The following is a 20769-nucleotide window of genomic DNA, read 5'->3' as shown; positions in this document are numbered from 1 at the left end:
TTTGCAGATGGCCAGTTATCCTGATGTGGTTAGGGGGTATGGAGGGGGGGAGGGGGGGGGTTGGTTGCAGACAAATGACGTACCTACTCAGATGGAACGTTATGGTGAGTACATAACTATCTGAAGTAGTTACTTCATTTGTTCTGCAACCTGTGGGAGTCCCCAGCTACCTATAGAAAGTAACCCTGGGTGGCCTTACGGAAGGATATTCCGAAGCACTGCGGAGCCAAAGGAAGCCCTGCTCCTCGAAATCATATCCAATTTATAATGGGAGATGGACGTATGAGAAGTGGACCAAGTAGCTGAACATATGTCGTCCAGAGGAACCCTGGACCAGAAAGCTGCTGATGTAGCAATGGATCGGGTTGAGTGAGCGTGAATTCCCGTAGGAACTGGATGTATACCTGTGGATTATGCACTGGGAAATCCAGTTTGCCAGAGTTACTTTACAAATTGCCTTTCCCATAGCTGATTTGGCAAAGGACACAAACTGATCAGACTTGCGAAAATCCTTAGTCCTGCCTGTGTACGTCCAGTTTGTGCAATGTGTATTCCCCTTTGTTCTGAAAATTTGGAAAAAATACTGGTAAATTGATTGATTGGGTTAATATTGGACTCTGAAGCCACCTTCGGTAGGAAAGACGGGTTAGTTCTGAGAGACGCACTATCCTTGTGAAAAATGAGGTAGGGGGGGTTTCATGCACTGGGCTTGAAGTTCTGAGACCCTCCTGGCTGATGTAATCACCACTAAAAAGGCTGTTTTCCAAGACAAGAATTTCAATGGAACCGAAGAGGCAGGCTCGAAGGGTGGACTTGTCAAAGCTTGTAATACTAAAGTTAAGTCCCACGGGGGAACTACAGATTTATCCGGTGGCTTCAAAAGAAAAATGCCCCTCAGGAAGGTTTTGCACATCTTTGAGGATGCTACTGATCCCAGTCCATCCCCCACATGAAAGTGGGAAATGGCTGCTAACTGCACCTTAACTGTGGAAGTGCTCGCTCCCTTCTGAAAGATTTCTGACAAGAAATCCAGAAACGTAGGAATAGGAACTGTAAATGGATCCAGGCCCTTGTGTTCAGCCCAAATGGAAAAGCATTTCCATTTACTATTGTAAATTCTTCTGGAAGCAGGTTTATGGGCCGCCACCAGAATGGCCTTCACTGGTGATGAGATACCGAGAGTCCTAGCCATCACAGGAACTGGATCAACCAAGCAGTCGGCTTGAGGTTTAGCAGGTTCGGGGTTTGGCATCCCACAGGATGCGAGATCAAATCTGGAATGGGATCCAGAATCCATGAAGGAACACTGAGACCGTAGGTAAGGGAACCAGACTGAGGAGGCCAGAATGGGGCTATGAGGATCACTCTGCTCCCCAACCGACGTGCATTCTGAATGAACTTCGCCATAAGCGGGAGGGGGGTAAGCATAAAGAAGACCGGGTGGCCAAGCATGTACCAGAGCGTCTTTTGGGGCTTCCCCTGAAGGGGGAAGTATTGCGAAGTACTCGTTGCATTTTGTGTTTGACGGAGAGGCGAAAAGATCGCAGAGAGGCCAACCCCATGCGCGGAAGATTTGCTTCGCAACTGAAGGATTGAGAGACCACTCGTACGGGGTGAGAATCACCTGACTCAGTTTGTCCACCAATATGTTTGACCAACCCGGAATGTGCATTGCTATCAGAAAGCGGTTGGTGGATATTGCCCATTCCCACACACTCAGCTTCTCGGCAGAGGGGATAAGACCCGATTCCCCCTTGTTTATGTACCAGACTACCGCCATGTTGTCTGTCTGGATCGCAATAGTCCCTAGAGGGAGAAGGTCATGGAGAGCTTGCAACGCCAAAAGCACCGCCCTCATCTCTAGGACATTGATATGCAAAGTGGTCTCTATGGGGGTCCACGTGCCTTGGACGGTTCTGCCCGAACAATGCCCCCCCCCCCCACCCGAGGCGAGAAGCATCTGTGGTCAACGTGGCTTGGGGTGGGGGAATTACAAAAGGTCTCCCTTCTTGCAGCTCCCGCGAGCAAAGCCACCAAAGGAGGGAGTCCCTGCAAACTCTGCTCAGTCAAATTGGGGTGTTCAGCGGGTGAAGCACTAACTACCATTAAACTTGAAGAGTCCACTGTAAGATCCTCATCCGGAGGCGTGCATGAAGAGAGAGCCCGATGGCTGCTGCCATCGACCCCAGTGCCCACAGGACTAACTCCGCCGCAGGAGCTGGGCTTCGAAGAAGGGCTAAGACCTGATGCGACAGGCTGTTCAGTCTGTCTGGAGTTAGTAGGCTCGACAAATGCGCGTGTTCAACTTGGCCCCTATAAACTCCAAGACCTGTACTGGCTGAAGGGAGGACTTTTGAAGGTTCACTGATATGCCCAACTTCTGGGCGAGAGTTAGAGTGTAACCCTTGCAACGCCGAGTTGATGCATGCTGGGGGTGACTAGGAGCCAGTCGTCCAGGTATGGAAAGACCTGAATTCCCTGGAGTCTCAGGTGGGCTGCGACCACTGCCATGACCTTGGTGAACACCCTGGGGGCTGAGGTGAGGCCAAACGGGAGAACTCTGAATTGATAATGACAGTCTCCTAGCCGGAAGCGGAAAAACCTCCTGGATCGTCGGTCCATCAGAACGTGGTAGTACGCATCCTGGAGGTCTATGGAGCACATCCGGTCGTTCTCCCGAAGGGGGAGAATAGCCTGAAGAGTGACCATCCGGAACTTTTCCTTGGGGACGAACAGGTTCAGAGCGGAGAGATCTAGAATCGGTCTTAAGTCCCCCGTCTTCTTTGGCACTAAAAAGAACCTGGAGTAGTAGGCCCAATCCGGACTGGTCTGGGGGGACGGGCTGGATGGCTCTTTTTTCTAGCAGCTTTAACACGCTGCAGCCTCCCTTTGATCGGGTGGGACATCGGAGAGGCGCCTGACTTTGGGGGGTAGGTGTATGAAAGGAATGGAGTAACCTCTGGATATGATTCGGAGCACCCATCGATCTGTCGTGATGGACTCCCAATTTGACAGATGCTCCAATAAACGCTCCCCGACTGCCTCCAGAGAGGGACAGCTGGGTAAACCCTCAGGGCTGTTGCGTGGGCCTGTCAGAGAAAGGTTCCCTAGACCTGAAGTTACGCGGCCCCCCCACTCTGCCTCTGGGTCGGCATCCGCCTTGTCCCCCTCTGCCTCTAGAGGACGAGGGGTCCGAAGCCGGGTGGGACTGCAGAGACTTGCGGAACCACAACTTCTTTTGTCCCCTCCGATTCCTAGAAAAGGATCGTTGGGGATTCGTGAAGCGGACCCCGACGGCAGACGTCTTCCCATCCTTTTCACTTTGGACCAGCATCTCGTGTATGGTCTTGCCAAAAAGCGAAGATCCGTCAAAGGGTGCATTCGCGAAGGACACCTTGAAGGGATCCACGAAATCGCAAAGGCGGAGCCAGGCGTGACGCCACAGGACGACCCCGGCGCAGCTAGCCCTAGCGGCTCCCTCAGTAGCATAATAGTAACCGCATGGACGTGTTAGAGATGGACTTGTGGCCATACGAGTCGCAAATGTGCCCTTATCCGCGACAGTCATGGACTCTGGGGGGTGGGGGGGGGTGGGGCTGCAGCGTATTCCTTAATTAGGTCTCGCTGTAGCCTGATAATGTGTGCCATATAGTTCAGTGCCCTTAGAGAAGGTTGCTGAAGCAAACATCCGCTTCCCAATGCGGTCCATTTCCAGAGATTCCTTATCCGGAGGATGGACCGAGGAACTCTCCTGTGAGAGTTCCTTCTTCGTGGTGGCCGCCACCAGCATGGCATCAACAGGGGACCCCTTTAGCCTAGGGGCTGCCTATCTGTGGGGGGGGGGGGGGGCTAAGAAGGACATCTGGGGATTGGCTCCACGGTGTTGGGTTCTTTCCACGCCCTGGTGGTAATTAAGTCCACCAGGGGGTCAGCCGGAGCGGACACCCCGGAGGTAGATTGGCCCGCCTCAAACGCCTCCAGGAACACCAATTAGTCCGAGGAAGGTTTTTGGGCAGACCACCCCCCTCTAATACGCAACATTTCCATGTCTCCAAAGGAGACATCTTCGGGGGGTGATCTTGGGGAACCTTCCCCTTCATCCAAATCCGTGTCCGTGGTGGACTCAGGGGAGTCCAGGTGCCTCCTTTTACACTGCTGTTTGTGAGGCACCTCCTCGGTGGGATTGTCCGAGGAGGGCTCGCCCACGGGGTCCTGTTCCTCCACGGGAACTAACTGGAGTTAGTGAGAAGGCTGTCCCATAGGATGGATGATGGATAGACCCACATGCATAGGGGGGTCGGGAGGATCCGAGGCCCGGACCGGGGATCTGGAAGACCGACAGAACCCTCTCCACTACCTCAAAAGCCGAAGGGAACTACTTTCCCCAGGCTCCGAAAGTAGTCTCCTCGGCTCCGAAGCAGGGATCGAAGTCTGAGCCGAAGCAGTCGGATCCGAGAGAGAGAGGTGTGCTCCGACCTACACTGCGCCGGAGATGCACCAATCCCCACAGATCCGATGCTCGGCCCAAGAGCTAGGATCCGACACGCTTGAAGGCAAGGTCGGCGAAGATACCGGAGCTATCGGCGCAGACGAAACCCCAGCTCCGAAAGGGCCCGGATCCGATGACTCCAAAACCCTAAAGGTCGGAGAAGGAGTGATCGGAGCAAAGAGAGGGGCCTGTGCCCCCCCCCCCCTGAGGAAGGGGGGAGGCAAGAGCACCCCATCTGCATTTGGTCTGCTGGAATAGACGCATCATCCGATCCATGCCCGCGTTGGTAAGGCTCTTGGTTGACCGAGGCGGGCCGGGAGGGCTGCCTCGACAACCTCGAAGGAGACCGGTACTCCGGCGAGAAACGAGGCGAACTGAGTCGAGAGGGGGAGGATCCGGGGACCTTCGAGAGAGACCTGGTAACTTTGGAAGGGGGGGCTGAGGGGTGAGCCTCAGCCCGCCTTTTGTGAGACCTGTGCTCATCTTTCACCTTGTGCCTTTTTTCCTTGGAGAAAGAAGCACTAGAATCCCCCGAACTCTGCACAGCAGAGGGAGTTTGAGTCCCAAGGCAGAGCGGGGGGAACTGAAGGCGCCGGGGCTACGATAGTAGCCTGAGCCTTCGAAGGGGAGGAAGAAGCAGAATCCCAGGGAAGTAGGCCCGCCAGGATCAGCTTGTTCTTCCTGTCCCTAACTGCCAGAGGATTAAAGGCTGCACAAATTTGGCAAGCCGTTGATAAGTGGGCCACCCCCAGGCACAAGACACACAGTGTGGCCATCAGCTGGGGAAAGCTTATGGCCACACTCAGTGCACTTGGAAAAAATGGCTTTAGGCCCTTCCGCCATTACACAACACACACACCCAAACACTAAGGGGGAGGGGAAGAAAAACACTAACGACCACGAGAAAACTACAGAAAGGGGGCTAACACTATTTCTAAAGGGAAATTTAACACTAACAAGCTTAAATTTAACTTAAAGAAATTTTCTCAAGGAGAAAAAGCTGAAACGACCTCACCAAGCTTAAGGAGCTCTTCACAAGTAGCTGTCTTCAGCTGCGGCAAACTCGATCTGAGGTAATACAGTAGGCAGCAGGGGATTATGGGTAGGGGAGGAGCTAGGAGCTCGGATCTTTTAGCTTGTGAAACTGACGGCTCGGATCCGAGGTCTGATCCGATACCCACAGGTTGCAGAACAAATTAACTACTTCAGATCCTAGGTTAACTTCTGTTCTGTTAGTGTTTGTGGTATTCAAATTTGAATAAACTGCTGTTGGACTACGATTTTCTCCCATTTTATCTGGTTGTTTTTCGTGGACTGGCTCTTTGTTTTTTAGTGTTAAATTGCAGATAAAGTAGTGTATTGCTGTTACACCCACCAAATCTGTTGGGAAAATGCCTAGATAAGACGCATACAAGAGAGTAAATAACATTTAAAGATTTAAACTTACCCAGACTTCCTGAGTAACTGTATAATTTGCCAGAAGAAATGCTGAAGCAGCAATTACGGATGGTAAATACTTCAGGAAAGGATCAGCATCTATTAAACTCAACTCTCCAAGAAACTGAAATGAAATAAAATATTGCAGCACAATTGGAATCCATTTACAATCTGGATAATTCAGTAAAAACAAACTACTTGCTTACAATATAATACATGGAATAACCATACAGTAAAAACTAAAGCAATCTCATGGGTAAAACATTAATTCTAAAACAAATTCTGGACATCTTATCCTCCAATAGCTCAGTCCCTTGGTACCCTGCTAACTTTGAATGATTAGTCCCAATGACTTCCCAGTTTGCATCTTCATAAGGTATACCCAACAACTTGTATTCATTTTCACAGATTTTCTGCATTATACATTAAAAGGAGATGCAGTCAAAACTTCAAAAAGGATTCCTGAAAAATACTCCTAAATTTGACTAGACATGAGCATTTGCACCACGTATTGCATAATGAAGTCTACAGTAGCAATTCAGAAGGACTGAATATCAAACAGCATAAATCATTCTAGTACTGTAAAGAGGGAGGGCTTGCAGAACTGTTATAGTACTGCAACTCCCTATGAAAGTTCTGTTCTTAGTTAGCATTAAAGTTGCAATACTTACTAAACAAAGTAATCTGTGAGCAACACAAACATGCACCTGAAAAACACCCAACAGAGCAACCCCTTTAGACAATACTTGGACTAACACTGGTCCCAAAACAGCATTGCTGGCCTAACAATTGATTATTCACCTTCTTACACATACTAGAGAACTACAATCACTTATCTTTGAGACAGCACAGGATATGCAACTTGTCAGAAAAAGTGCATGTCTAGTTACATCATAAGATGTGAGGAACCTTACTTGAGTTGAATCCCAGGCAATAATTTCCCAGGATGGAATGAGCTGCCCGTGGATTCTGAAGCTCAAGCCCCTAAAAGATAACAATGAAGTCTGACTCATGGAATCATTGACAAGCCTGTAAGGCAAGGTGACAGCATCCATTGCCTATCAAGTGGTTGAGTACAAATGTCTACACAGTGGAGACACTAGGCAAGCCTCTTGCCTGGAGTATTTAGTTAGCAGTTAGGTCACCTGATGCCAAATATAGTTGGTACTCACTCGAGAAACAAGCAAGCCAGAGTCCCCTTTCCTCCATTTAATCTTACTAAACTTGAGCACTCACTTCACATGCAGCCAGAGCAAACACTGCACATCCTAGACATGAACATTTCTGCTGTAATTTCTATCCTGGCAAAGTAGGGAGAAACTCGCTGTTTTATGGAAATTTTGGAAACCATTGCTTTACTTGGGTCCATGCGATTAGTCCCTAAATAACTCGCCTTAGGCAAGAACAAAATCTTTCTACAGCATAGCCAACACTTTTCCATTCTGCCACAGATCACAGCCATAAGTTTTCCAAAATAAAATACCACTGAACCAGTAACTGAAGGGGAAAAGCAAATTTAAGTCATGAAGTTCACATCTTTATGCAAGAGGTAGATGGAGATTCAATAATACATTAACTGCTTCACCAGCCATTAATGCAGTGCAATCCTGCCTTCCACAACCTTATGTTTTTTGGAGGGGGCATGCACCTTGATTATGGAATAACCAAGGGCTAAAAAGCACTGGTGCTTCACAGTTTGGGAGCTTGTAAGCTGGCCTAAGATGGCAGAGTAATGTTTTGCCCAAATGGAGAACTGCTTCCACTTGCAATCATTGGCCTGCTATATGGAAAGACTTCATGACAGCTTCAATGACAAACACCCTGGCCAGAAACAGGATCTACACGAGAGCAACATCCTGTACTGGAGGCAGTTGCCCAAACAATGGAACACTTAGGATGATGGGTTCTCCTATTGCTAAGGACACAAGAACCAGAAGCCATACCTCTTCTCCTCCATATACTGAGCTTTTGAAATTTTGCATGGAGGTGAGTGACCAGTGATGGTGCCAGAAAGGAATACAGAACTCCTATGTACTGAGATGGAAAACGTTTCCATAGCTCTCTCCCACTCAACTGCATTGAGTAAAGATTAAGACTATATCCTCCTGGGTATTAAGGGTGTACCAGTTCCAATTCCTCTCAGCTGCCCTGATTTTCACAGAATGTCTGGAGCTTTGCCTCATTTTATTCTGTTCCTCAGTTTGTGGTTTGCTGGCAAATTGCTGTGGATTGAAGTTACTAAGGACATGCATTTGAGTTTGAGACTTCATATCCTTACGAAAATGCATGCTAGCAAATCCTATTCTAGCAACTTTCCAAGTTTAACAGCAGTATTTAAAATCTGCCCCTATTTTTGGGCCTTTGTTGTCCCCCCACCATTTTAGGCTTTTCCAGATTTCTTGTGCAGAGGTTGAGATATGCCCAATATCTAAGCCACACCCATGATTCAATGACGTGTAATTTTCTGTTTAAGTTTTGGTCTTATTGATTCAGATCATGGCTGAACCACCTACCTAAATACTCTGCATTCACACTACAAAGGCAGGAGGAGCAGTGTCTCCTTCCAGGTATGCTGGAAGTGATGCCACTGTACGCCTCACAATAAGTTATGTACTCACCATAACATTCCATGCGAGTCGTCCTTATCTTCATTCTATACGAATGGGTTCGGAACCAATCCTCTGTACTGACTTGGCCACTTAAAGCTAGAGGTCTCAAACAAGCTCGTGGCTTCATCCCTATCCCATGATGCAATAGTGCCTACTTCAGACCTTGTTTGCCGATTAACTTTTATCCAATTTTTACATCAATATATGCAAAGATATATTAATTTTATATCAGATCCTCCAGGAGCTTTTGAAGGCTGGGAGTAGGAGGGTGGGACGTAAGAATAAAGACTAGAGGGACAACTCACATGGAACTTTATGGTGAGTACATAACTTCTTAATGTGAAGTTGTCCCATCTCACCTTCATTCTACACTGATGGGACAGCATCCCTAGCACCATCGTTCCTGGGTGGCTCACAGGAGTATACTCTTGTGAACAGTGGACTCAAATGAGGCCTTGTCCCTGGAAGCCATGTCTACTTTGTAATGAGTGATAAGGGCATGTGGTCTCTACCACGTTGCTGCTGTACATACAGCATCCATTGATAATCTTGCTTTAAAAGCCTGGGAAGTTGACAGATTTGGTAAAATGCACCTTTACTTTGGTTGCCAATTCATTGTCTGTTGATTGATAACCACCTGGATAAGGTTAGTCACTGCTAGGCCTTCATTTTCTAAAAATGAGAAAGTTGGTCAGATTTTCTGTGGTCTTTTGTTCTATGCAAGTAAAAGCATAGTTGTCTGAACATCACGCTGATAAAGCATGTATTCTACCTTATTGCCCTATTTAGGGGATAAAAACTAGCTCTACAAATTTAGATTGAACTCAGAGAGCATGCTTTTGGCAGAAAGGGTTTGTGCGCAAGTGAAACCCTATCATTATGGAATACCATGTATGGGGGTTTGTCAACGCTTATAATCCTGAGACTTCTAGCCGACGTGATTGCTATGTGAAAGATGGTTTTCCAGGATAAAAATTTCAAGCTACAAGATGATACTGGTTCAAATGGTGGGATAATTATGCGGGATAGAACAAAATTGAGATTCCATGGTGGAAGGGGTGGTAGTCTTGGCATATTAGTACCTCTCAGGAAGGCTTTTGAAAGTTTGAGACATTATATTCATTCCTTCATTGCCAATATGAAAATTTGAGATTGCTGCCATTTGCATGTGAATAGTTGCTACAGCTGCTCCCTCATTAAAAAGTTTAGCCAAAAATTCAAATGTGAATGCCAAGGGTGTTGAATAGGGATCAATGAAGTTCTGTAAAGCTAGATGGAGAACCTTTTCCATTTAATATAAAAGTTTTCTTGTAGACATCTTATGACAAGAAATTAAAATGTGTCAGACTTCTGGGGTGAAGTTGTGTAGCCTGGCTATATTGGGAACTGGAGCAGCCATGCTGTCAATTTTAGGGAGTGAAGACATGGATGGAGTCTCCCTGAGTGCATCAGGAGGTCAGGTACTGGGGTACAGAATCCAAGGCTCTTCCAAAAGATGAGGCTTTAGGAAGGGGAACCATATTTGACAAGGCCAGTAAGAGGCTATAGGAATCAAGGTCCTTCCCAAACTGCTGGCTTTATGAAGAACTTTAAGAAAGGCATAAAGGAGTCCCAGAGGCCAATGGTGTACAAGTGCATCCCTCTGGGACTCTGCCAGAAGGGGGATCAGGGCAAAGTAGCTGTGGCATCCTGCATTTGTGGCTGTGGTGAAAATGTTGCAGCAAGGCTGGCCCTATCTGTGAAATATCTTTTCCGTTACCTCCTCAAGGACCACTCCTGTGGCATCAGAATGGCTTAGTTTGTCTGCTATCACAATGGATTTCCCTGGGATATGTGCTGCTATTAGAAAGTGTTGAGGATGTCACCCACTGCCATACTCGGGGCCTCTCGACAAAGGGGTTAAGATCTGGTTCCTCATGTACCACACTACTGACTTTGTTTATATTGCAAATGTACCCATCGGAAGACAGTCTTGGAATGCTTGCAACGCCATCAGCACCGCTCTCATCTCTAGTACATTCATGTGCAAGTGAGCCTCGTGGTCCTGCCACTTTCCTTGGGCTGTTCTTCCCTGATAATCATCCCCACCCTATTTGGGTTCCCTGATAATCATCACCACCCTACTTGAGAAGCGTCCGTGGTCACCGTGGCTGAGTAGCAGGAAAAATGGGTCGACCCATCACCACCTATTCAGAGTGAAGCCAGCAGTGTAGGTCTTTCTTGCAAGTCTCAGACAGAATTATTGGATGGGACAAGGGCAGCTCCTGCATGGACCACTGAGAGAAAAGCATCCACTGTAGAATTCTCATGTATAATCTGGCTAAGGGAATGACAATTGCTGCTTGCATCGTGCCCAGAACTTTCAGGACTGTCCTTGCTGGTAGGGCCAGCCTTGCTACTTAACACTGAAAGTGGGATAAGAGACCTTGGGACACAGGTGGACTTAGTCTCTCCTTTGATAATCACATCGCCACAGTAGTCAGGAAATCCTTCTACATGGCACACCTCATCACAAGATTTCTCATCCGGGGTCATTCCCCTCTACTAGTCACTCAGACCCATTATATTACACAGTACCCCCTGTTATGTACCTCACAAGACATCTACAACTGGAAAGCCCGCAGAAATACCTCAAAGAGGATTACCGGCCTCAAACAGATGCCCTACGCAGACAGTCTCAAAAAATTCCCCTCTGCATATCGCCTACTCAGAGGCAATCTCTGCCTAACCCAGAGCTGTTTGACATGCTCCACTTGAAATCCCAATCCCTCCGAGCTACACGCTCTAGGGACCTTAACCTTGTCAACAACAAACAGAACATGCTGGAGGGATAGATTCCCATCTCAGAGAGTTCCCATACTCTGGAACAAACTACCTATCTATATCAAATAAAGCTCCTCATTAGCACTCCAAGAAAAATCTTTATGATTGGATGGGAGATAGGAAATTCACCCCTGGGATCACTTCTGCGGCTCTGCTCGACAGGGGCACAGGAAAATAATTTTCTTGGGTGGCAAAAGCCAGGGTACCTTTTTGGTTATCTTAAATAGGCCCTAGTGCCAATAGCCTAATACCAACCTATGAACCTGAACCTTGTTCTTTAAGAGAAGGTCCTGGATTTGAAGGCGAAGAGTTTGAATCCTATCTGTTGGAAACTTGGCCACTATGGTTTTTGTATTTAATTCTATGCCTATAAAGACTGTTGTGATGGCAATTAGGGCAGATTTTTCGTAATTTACTGAAATCCCTAACTGGGCACATAGTTGTAGGGTAGTCTCTCTTGCTTGGACAAGTAGATGCTTGGTAGTAGAGGTTAGGAGCCAGTCATCTAGGTATGGAAACGCTGAATCCCAGATGTCTCAGTTGAGGCATAACTACTGCCATGCATTTGGCAAACACTCTGGGGGCTGTAGTGAGGCCAAAGGGCAGAGCTCCAAATTAGAAATGACTGGCTCCCAGCCGAAGGTGCAGATAACTCCTCGATGGCCTGCCCATCTATGTGGTAGTACGCATCCTGGAGATCTATAGAGAAAATCCAATTGTTTTTCCCTAGAAAGGGAAGTATTGACTGCAATGTGACATCTGGAACTGTCTTTTTACTGACTTGTTCAGTCTGCTGAGAGCTAGAATGGATCTCCAGTCCCCCGTTTTCTTTGGAACAAAAAGAACCTGGAGTAAGCTCCAGATTCTGTTTGGTCTGCGGGGACTGACTGAATGACTTTTGCAGCAACTTGAATTTCTGAAGCCGCTTGCTCCCTGTGACTGGGAGAAACACCTGGGATTTTCTTGATCCTTGGAGGTGGCATAGAATAAGGGATTGAGAACCTCTGGATACGATTCTCTGTACCAACTTCTTTTATGAATAGCCAGGCTTGTGGGTACAGAGATAAACAACCACCAGCTACCTCCGGAGGTGGACAGGTGGGCCTTCTTTCAAGAGCACTGAAAGGGTTTAATCGAAGAAAGATTCTCTTACCCTGGTTTCGCAGATCCCCTCTGCCACGTGGGTGGCATCTTCCATTATTACCGCCTCCTCTGCCCCTGAAGGAAGGTTCACCCTGTGTGTCCTTGTAAGTTCTCTGGGATTGTAGGGACCACATTTTCCCTCCCTTTTGACCCTTGGGATAAGGTCTAGGTGGTGTGGAAAGACTGACGGCAGTGAGAGTCTTTCCTTCTTGCTCACTCCAGGTAAGAGTTTCCTTGACTTTGGGCCCGAATAAGGAAGAGCCACCAAATGGGGTACTGACAGAGGATGACTTGAAAGATTCCGCAAAATTGTACAAGTGCATCCAGGAATGTCTCCTAAGGGCAATTCCGGAACCCACTGATCTCCTCATTCCATGGGCTGCATAAGAGGTGAGCCTCATGGGCGAGTTAATCACTGAATTAAGGGTGGCGAGCTGTAAAGATACCTTATCTACTACCCCTGCAGCTACTGTACCCCGTAGAGAATCTCCAAGCTCTTTTAGGAGATCTCCCTGAAGTCTTATAAAATGCAAAAGGTAATCTAGGGACCAGACAGTGAAGGCCACTGAAGAAAACGTGCGCTTTCTGTACCTGTCCAGTCAGTGACTCCTTATTCAGGGGATGGACAGATGTGGAAGTCTCAGGTAGCTACCTCATGGCCACCATCATAGCGTCTACAGGGAGTCCTTTGGTTAAAAAGGTTATGTCATCTGGGGAGGTGATAAATATTTTAGGCCTCCAAGGGAAAGGCTCCACTGTATCTGGAGACTTTAGTGCCTTTTGACAAAGTCCATCAGTTTATTGAAAGGCGGAGACACCTAGGTGGCTGAAGGTAGAGACCCAAAAGCCATCAGGTACACTGACTCATCAGAAGGGGAAATGGACTTCCAGCTGCCTCTAATTCCCAGGATGTCCGCAAATGAAATCCTCAGAGCAACCTTGGGGACCCTTCTGACTCAGAGGTCCATGTCCTATGTGATTGACTCATAAGGGGGGAATCTACATACTTCCTTTTGCATAACTTCTTCAGAGGGACCTCTTCGGTGGGACATGAGAGGTTTCGGAAGATAGGGTCTCACATGAGGCGACGTCCCGAGACTTAGTATCTCTATGCCGACAGGGGATAGTGTGTGTGGAGACAGATACCAGTGCTCTCTGGGACGAGACACTTGGGCCCAATAATTATCATGTCCATGGGGACAGGGCTCTCCTCATAGCTGCGAAAGCCCCCCTCCCATCGCCTGTGGAAGTCCCCGGTACTGAATCGGAGGATCCCCCCAAAACAATAGGGGTTGGCTCCGAAGCAGAGGCAGGAGCCGATCTCAACTGAGCAGAGGCACCGACAGATGAGGTCAGAGCTGAAAAGGTCTACCAGACTACCACCCCTCCCAGGCTGCCCCTAGATACCTCAGATGGCTCAGAGGTGGTCAGTGATAGGAATCTAAGAGGCTGCAGTAGGTCACTGTTCCATCAGCTCCATCAATGTCTGCTCCGTGTTCTGGCTCCGAAACTCCATCTTTTCCGAGCTTCCCAGAGTTTCCTCAGAAAACAATTTGGCTAGTGCTGGTGTCTTGAGTAGTCTCTGCACTACATGATCCACGTCGAAATCCAATAAGCTCCTGGAGGATAGAGACAAAGGAACAGATGCCACAGACTAACAGTGGAGACTCAAGAGTCGGGGAGAGCGGCTCCGTACTATTAAAGCTGTCTGTTCAAACACATGGAACAGAGGCAGTAGGTCTGACTTGTTCAGTCTTTTGAAAATGTCAGACATCCTGGGTTGCTAAGTGGGTGGCTCCAATGATCCGGTTGAAGTAGGAGATGGCCTTTTTGAAGTTTTGAGGTTTGGAGAACTTTGAGACTTGTCCAAGGCTTCTTAAACCCTTAAAGTTTCTACGCTCCTGTAACACACTGGCACTAAACAAATGAAGCAAGTCTTCTGTAGATGGATGGCCCCTAAACAGTAAACACAATATGTCCGTCAGTGATGGACACTGAGCATTTTGGACATTTTTGAAACCAGATGGTTTCACTTCAGTTGCTTTGACAAACTAGTCAAACTCTCAAAGGCACCCTCTAATTTAAACTGGATTCAAGGAAAAAAAAACCTTTCTAACTTAAACAAGCTCTTAATTGAAGATAGACTGAAAATAAGAGCACTCAATACACTAAAGACTAAGATCTATGTATATCTATATATGTAGATATATTTATGAAAGAGTAACAGAATATAAATATAAAAACAATGTACATGAGTTAGAGAAATAGGAATTATAAAGGCTTAAATAAGACAGCCTGAGGAAATCTGAACTACTGAAAATAGTAATGCAACAATTGAGGAAGGCAAATACTGGAAATTAACTTCTTTCCAGTAACAGAAGTTAATATCTACGGAGGCCTGAAAAGGTGCCTCAAAAAACACTCACACAAACTAAATTAGTACTAATCTAAGTAACTAAGTGAACATTTGAATAAGTGATATACCTATAAGTAAGCAAACAATTACCGCTACTTTTCTAACTTGTAAGTATAAAGAAAAAAAGTTTTGTACTCAACCAGAGCTAGTCATGAACCTGTTTCAGCGGCAAAGATTTGAGGTAGGCACTATTGCATCATGGGATAGGGATGGAGCCACGAGCTAGTTTGAGACCACAAGCTTTAGTAAGCAGCCAAGTCAACCCATCAGTATTGAATGAAGACAAGGACAACTTCACATCTAGACTTTCACCTCTCTGCGCAAGGGGTACTACCTGTATACCACATTATGCATTTGTCAGAAAGTTGCTCCAAAAGCAATTCCATAACATCTTCAGACAGGCTGCATGCACCTTCAACAAGTTTGAGATTTCCTTTCTCCTTTATGGCAATAACCCTTGGGCTATGTGAAAGCCAAGGCAAGTTTCTAGTCTACCAGACAAGGATTTTAAACTGTGACAAGTCTGACTGAAGGAATGGGAGGTCCATTAGAAAACCGGTACAGACCAATTCCAGAGTCTGGCAACAGAAATATAGTGGAGTTGTAGTGGCATGAGATGTCTGCTTCCACACAGCAATCATCTTTGGATGAAAAGTGAAACAAATGGACAGCCACTGAAGACATTTTGGGTGCATTGAGAACCTCTGGTGCATCTTAATCCATATGAGGTTTCCCCAGATTAATTTCTAACCTTAATCAGGAACCTATACTTAGTAGTTACTAACAAAATTACAAAAGTGCCAGGCTTTACGCCAACTATGAAGAGACCAACTCCCATCTGCCCCTCTTCCACTTCTAAATGTAAATGGAATTTAAATTGATATGGTTAGAGATGCAAGGGGATAGTAAGGAAGAAAAACCATTACAGCTGCTCATATTATATTCTTCCATAGCCCTTTTCTGTGTCTATCCCCTTAAACATTTGCAACTATTTTTTGCACACACCTGCAGTCTCTTCTGGGATGACAGGACAGCTCCCTGCTCTGCAGATCCAATTCACTGGATATTCTGTTTTACTCATTTTCTGATGCCAAACTTTGGCTCTCCATGTATTTACGTAGGCAGTACTTCCAGTCTATCACTTTGATACAGGGTTAGATCCTTCCTGCACTAGTGGGCTGGGTCTCTGTGTTAGTGCTGCACAGGGGCTGCAGTATGTCATTTTAACATAGCAGGTTTTGCACTAAAATACATTTTCAAAGCAGAATGTATTACGAAACTAATATCTAGTATTAGGATCAGACTGATACTCAGATTTCCTAAAAAATTGAAATTTTATGATGGACAGGATAAAAAGGCAAAAAAAAAAGCGAGAAAAAAAAAAAAACAGAAAAGAGATATGAACTGTGCCACATGTGGTATGCTTGTTTGACAAACAAGCAGCCTTCACATTTGTTTTCACAAAAGGAACAAAATGCATGGGTGATAAAGACTGGATTAACCAACCTATAACCTTAAACGTGAAAATTACACAAAAATGCAAGTAAAACTGCTCTAATCAGAAAATCCACTGTACACCTTTCTTTTTCTTGCTGTTTAGATAAGATTCTGTTGACCCCGATGTGATGTCAACACATCAGCAACAGAGCTTCCCGCAGAGTAATCGATGGCGATGGAGCACATTATGGCTATGGAGGCATTTTCTGGAAAAGATCTTCCCTTAAGGGAAGGAAGGCTACAAACTTAAATGGCAGAAAGACAGCTACGTCAAGGAGATACTGACGAAATGCAGTTTTTGAACAAATAGGCTACTTCGATTTTTCAGCTTCACAGGATCTTTAAACAATCATGCATTTACTTCCTTGGGTACAAACTAATTTTCAATTTGGATTATGCCTTTTGACATCTGCTTTGATATACTGCTGTTGCTGTTCGAACTGTTAACATGTTCACAACTTAGTTTTAAATTACAGTTTGCGAGTATTCAAAAGTTAGAAGATTTAAGGCCCCTGGGTTAACTGTTGATATGGATTAGCTTGATACTTTGTTCTAAAGTGTACATTTTTTTTTTTTTTTGCAAAAAAGTGGACATCCATGAAGCCCAGAAAGGTCTGAGACAGAAACCCTGGATTGTGCCCTCAAGCAGACCACAAAGATGGATGAGATGGATAGTAAGCACTTATCTAGCTCTCCACCAATCAAGCAAAAGCTCTCAAATCAACCTCTAGGACTGCAAACAGTGCCCACTTCAGGAATATCTCAAAAAGGGTCACCAGGTAAGGAAATCACTTCTTGAGATCCTTCTCCATTAAGGCTTCACCCATGGCAAGCACTAAATTTTGTGGGCACTAAAGCAGACTGTAGTAAAACTGATTTGCATTCACCTCAAACCTAGGGAAAAATCCAGAATTGACCCCTCAACAAAGTGCCAAAAGCAGCCTTATACCCAAGAACACCATCCAAATTCCGTGCAACATCTTAAGACACCTGGAACAAGATGTGTATACCCCATGCAGAGTGAAACTAGAGGTACACAATGGCATAGAAGTACTAGACGCCCCTCCTGTTTAGAACAAATGGAGAAAGTAAAACCTCTGCACCTTTTCCAAGAATGGGACAGGTGCCACCATGGCCCCTTTCAGGAGGGGAGTCTGGGCATATTCCAAGAGCTGTGGAAGACTTGGTCATGAAGGAGAATTTTCTGTAACTTAATAGCTTTGAGCCCTCAACTAGAGAACTTTCCTAGATACAGAACCCTCATTCATGGGGACAGCTCTAAAATGGGAAGTTCGCCAGACTAGTCAAAATTGCAGTAGACTGGCAACTCTAGCCAGTCTTTGATGACTGGAGCAAGACTGCATGATGCTAGAGAATGTCCTCGGGTAGCAATGAGATTACTTCCTCTTGGGATTAAACCAGGCCTGAGACGATGCTATAAAGGTCTTTACTACATAAAAATCTACCACCTTTTGAACGGCCTGAATTTTCCTTGAACTGGGCATCCAGGATATTTAGGATACCTTTGGCAAAGTCTCAGCAATGCTACAGTCTGAGGCACTGTATTAGTGTAATGAAAATCACTAGATACACGACAGCCTAATATAGAAGCCATATAGTTGACAAGATTGTACTTTTACCCAGAATCAGGTACGCAAGCTTTGCCAAAGCCTGATCCTGTCTGACTAATCTGAATGAGTGAGATTAACAGAGGGGTATAAGCACCACTATGACAAAGGTACTGTGACTATATCTGCCATCTGGCAAAAAGCCAAGAAATCTTTACTGAAGTTCTACACAAGGAAAATGTACACACAAACTAGATTAAAAGTCTCACTTTATACCAGATGTTATTATTCCATTTTAACAATGCTATCTTGAATCGTATGCAATCATAGTTAAAGTGATGTAATTCAGCTTTTGCATCAAACCCAACTGACATTCCTACACAGAAATGTTGAGACATCATGGTGGCATTATGCAACACTAGAGGTCTAAACTGAAAGAGGTCATAGCCAGAAGCCCTCTTGCAATATTTGTGCAGCTACTAGGACATGTTTTCTATGTAATGATGGCACTCCCCCCTACACCATGGCTTTGCACTGGTCACGCGGTCAACCACCACCTTGCATCAATGTATCCACAACACTGAGCTTCATGAGATCCAGATCACCCTTAACTCCAACTATTACTTCATTGCTAGATAGAGATTCTCAAGTGTCTCCCAGTGATCATGGAAATTACCTTAATATTAGAGGGGTAAGTATAGTTTTGTTAAGGGACTGTAAGTATTGACTGGCACACTTAAAATGGATATAATCAGCATTTCTTAGACTATCAGCGCACTGGAGCAAATTGTAAAATTACATACAAGAGGCTCCAATATCCCTGAACAAATTGGTGCCTGCCTATACTCCCATCATACATGTAATCTGGTTAAATCAGACTAGAAATCAGTTTTCTATCAAGTTTAATTGCACCACCAAATTAGACCATTTTCAGGGGCTTCCAGAGAAAACCTAGTTCAGCTTAGCACACCTTGCACATGAACCCATCTGAGTGGACTGCTACATTCACCATCTGGGCAACTACATTGAAAGCCTGTACCATACCACTCTAAATGATGGTAAAACCAAGAATAAACCTCTAGAACTCCTGTATTATTATACTTTTAGTTATGTACTTACCATAACTTTGGATGTATGGGATCCATCTCGCCTACATTCATAACTGATGGGTTCGGAGCGGATCCGTTGGCTCCGACTCTGCCACTATACACTAGAACGAAGTCTCTCATTGGCTGGGCTACCCCTTATCCCATAATGCACCACACCTGCTTCCCCAGATCTTGTTTGTTCGCTTTCATACATACAGGTACAGAACACATACCAATAACTAACCAACCAGAGCTCTTCCAGAGGAGAGCTTAGCAAGATCAATATTTCCTCCAAATCCAAAAGGTAGGGGGAAGGAGGGTGGGTATGTATGAATGTAGGCGAGATGGATCCCATACATCCAAAGTTATGGTAAGTACATAACTAAAAGATGTAATGGGATCCTATCTCGCCTACATTCATAACTGATGGGACAGAGTCCCTAGCACCTAAAACCCCGGGAGGCTCACTGGAACACACTCCTGAGAACTGCGGAACCAAAAGAAGCTCTGCCTCGGGAAGCCACATCAACCTTGTAATGAGAAATGAAGGTGTGCGGAGAAGACCAAGTAGCAGCCGCACAAATATCATCTATTGAAACTTTGGAGTGAAAAGCTACAGAGGTGGCCATAGCCCTGGTAGAATGAGCTTTGAGTGGGAAAGGCAACTCTCTGCCTGACTGGGAATAAATGAAAGAGATGCAATCCTTAATCCATTTGGCAATGGTGGTTTTGGCAACTGGTAGACCTAACCTATTCTCCGCAAAGGACACAAACAGTTGGTCAGATTTTCGTGTCCGAGTGGTAAAAACGCAGTTGCCTGTGAACATCCAACTGGTGGAAGGTATATTCTGCTCTATTAGAAAAATTTGGAAAGAAAACTGGGTGCTCCAATGATTGCTGAATGCATAAAGGGGATGCTACCTTAGGCAAAAAGGATGGATTCAATCTAAGGGAAACTCGGTCTGTGAAAAATCAAATAAAGAGGGGAAGAACAGAGCCTGAAGCTCTGAAACCCGCTTAGCAGAAGTTATTCCCACTAGAAAGGCAGTTTTCCACGACAGGAATTTAATATCACAAGTGGCTGCAGGCTCAAAGGGACGGGCAGTTAAAGAGGCCAGAACCAAATTTAAATCACAAGGGGGCACGGGATGAGCCATAGGAGGCCTGAGGAGCCAGGCTCCCTTAAGAAAGGACTTGCAAAGTCTGTTCGCCATTAAAGAAGGCTCTATAGCAACATGAAAATTAGATATAGCCGCCAGTTGAACTTTAAGTGTGGAGACTGAAGAGCCTGAATGAAACAATGAAGCTAGAAATTCCAAGACCTGCGGAACTGGGGCCGAAAGAGGATCAATGCCTCGCTGCTGGGCCCAACAAACCTTTTCCATTTGCTGAAATACAGCTTAATGGTAGACAGCTTGTGGGAAGAGGACTAGATGTGCATCACTTCCGAAGAAAGAGAAAGATCTCTAAGGATGGAAGTGGAGTAACCAAGCAGCCAGTCGCAACGACCGGAGGGACGGATGAGTGTCCCGACTGATTGGACAACAGACCCGGCACTGGGTCCAGAATCCAGGGGCCCTGTACCGCATACTTCTGAAGGAATGGGAACCAAACCTGACGGGGCCAATGTGGGGCGACCAAAATCATGTGGCACCCGACATGAAGAGCCTTCTGAATCACCCTCGAGAGAAGGGGAATC

At 45.9% G+C, this 20769-nt stretch overlaps 1 protein-coding gene across 1 annotated transcript in view; it reads right to left on the bottom strand.

Moving 5' to 3' along the window:
- The window catches only part of CCNA2 (cyclin A2), a 1007636-nt gene that overhangs the window by 152574 nt on the left and 834293 nt on the right, over positions 1-20769 (bottom strand). Inside the window, exon 6 of the mRNA XM_044061531.1 lies at positions 5937-6050. Coding sequence (XP_043917466.1) covers positions 5937-6050 — 114 coding nt within the window. The remainder of the gene's footprint in view (positions 1-5936; positions 6051-20769) is intronic.

This window comes from Protopterus annectens, chromosome 2.part0, assembly GCF_019279795.1.
Source record: "Protopterus annectens isolate FY-2018-M chromosome 2.part0, PAN1.0, whole genome shotgun sequence".
NCBI classification, from domain to species: domain Eukaryota; kingdom Metazoa; phylum Chordata; order Ceratodontiformes; family Protopteridae; genus Protopterus; species Protopterus annectens.
The sequence above is the reverse complement of the archived record's forward strand: the minus strand, read 5'-3'. Positions and strand labels throughout refer to the sequence as shown.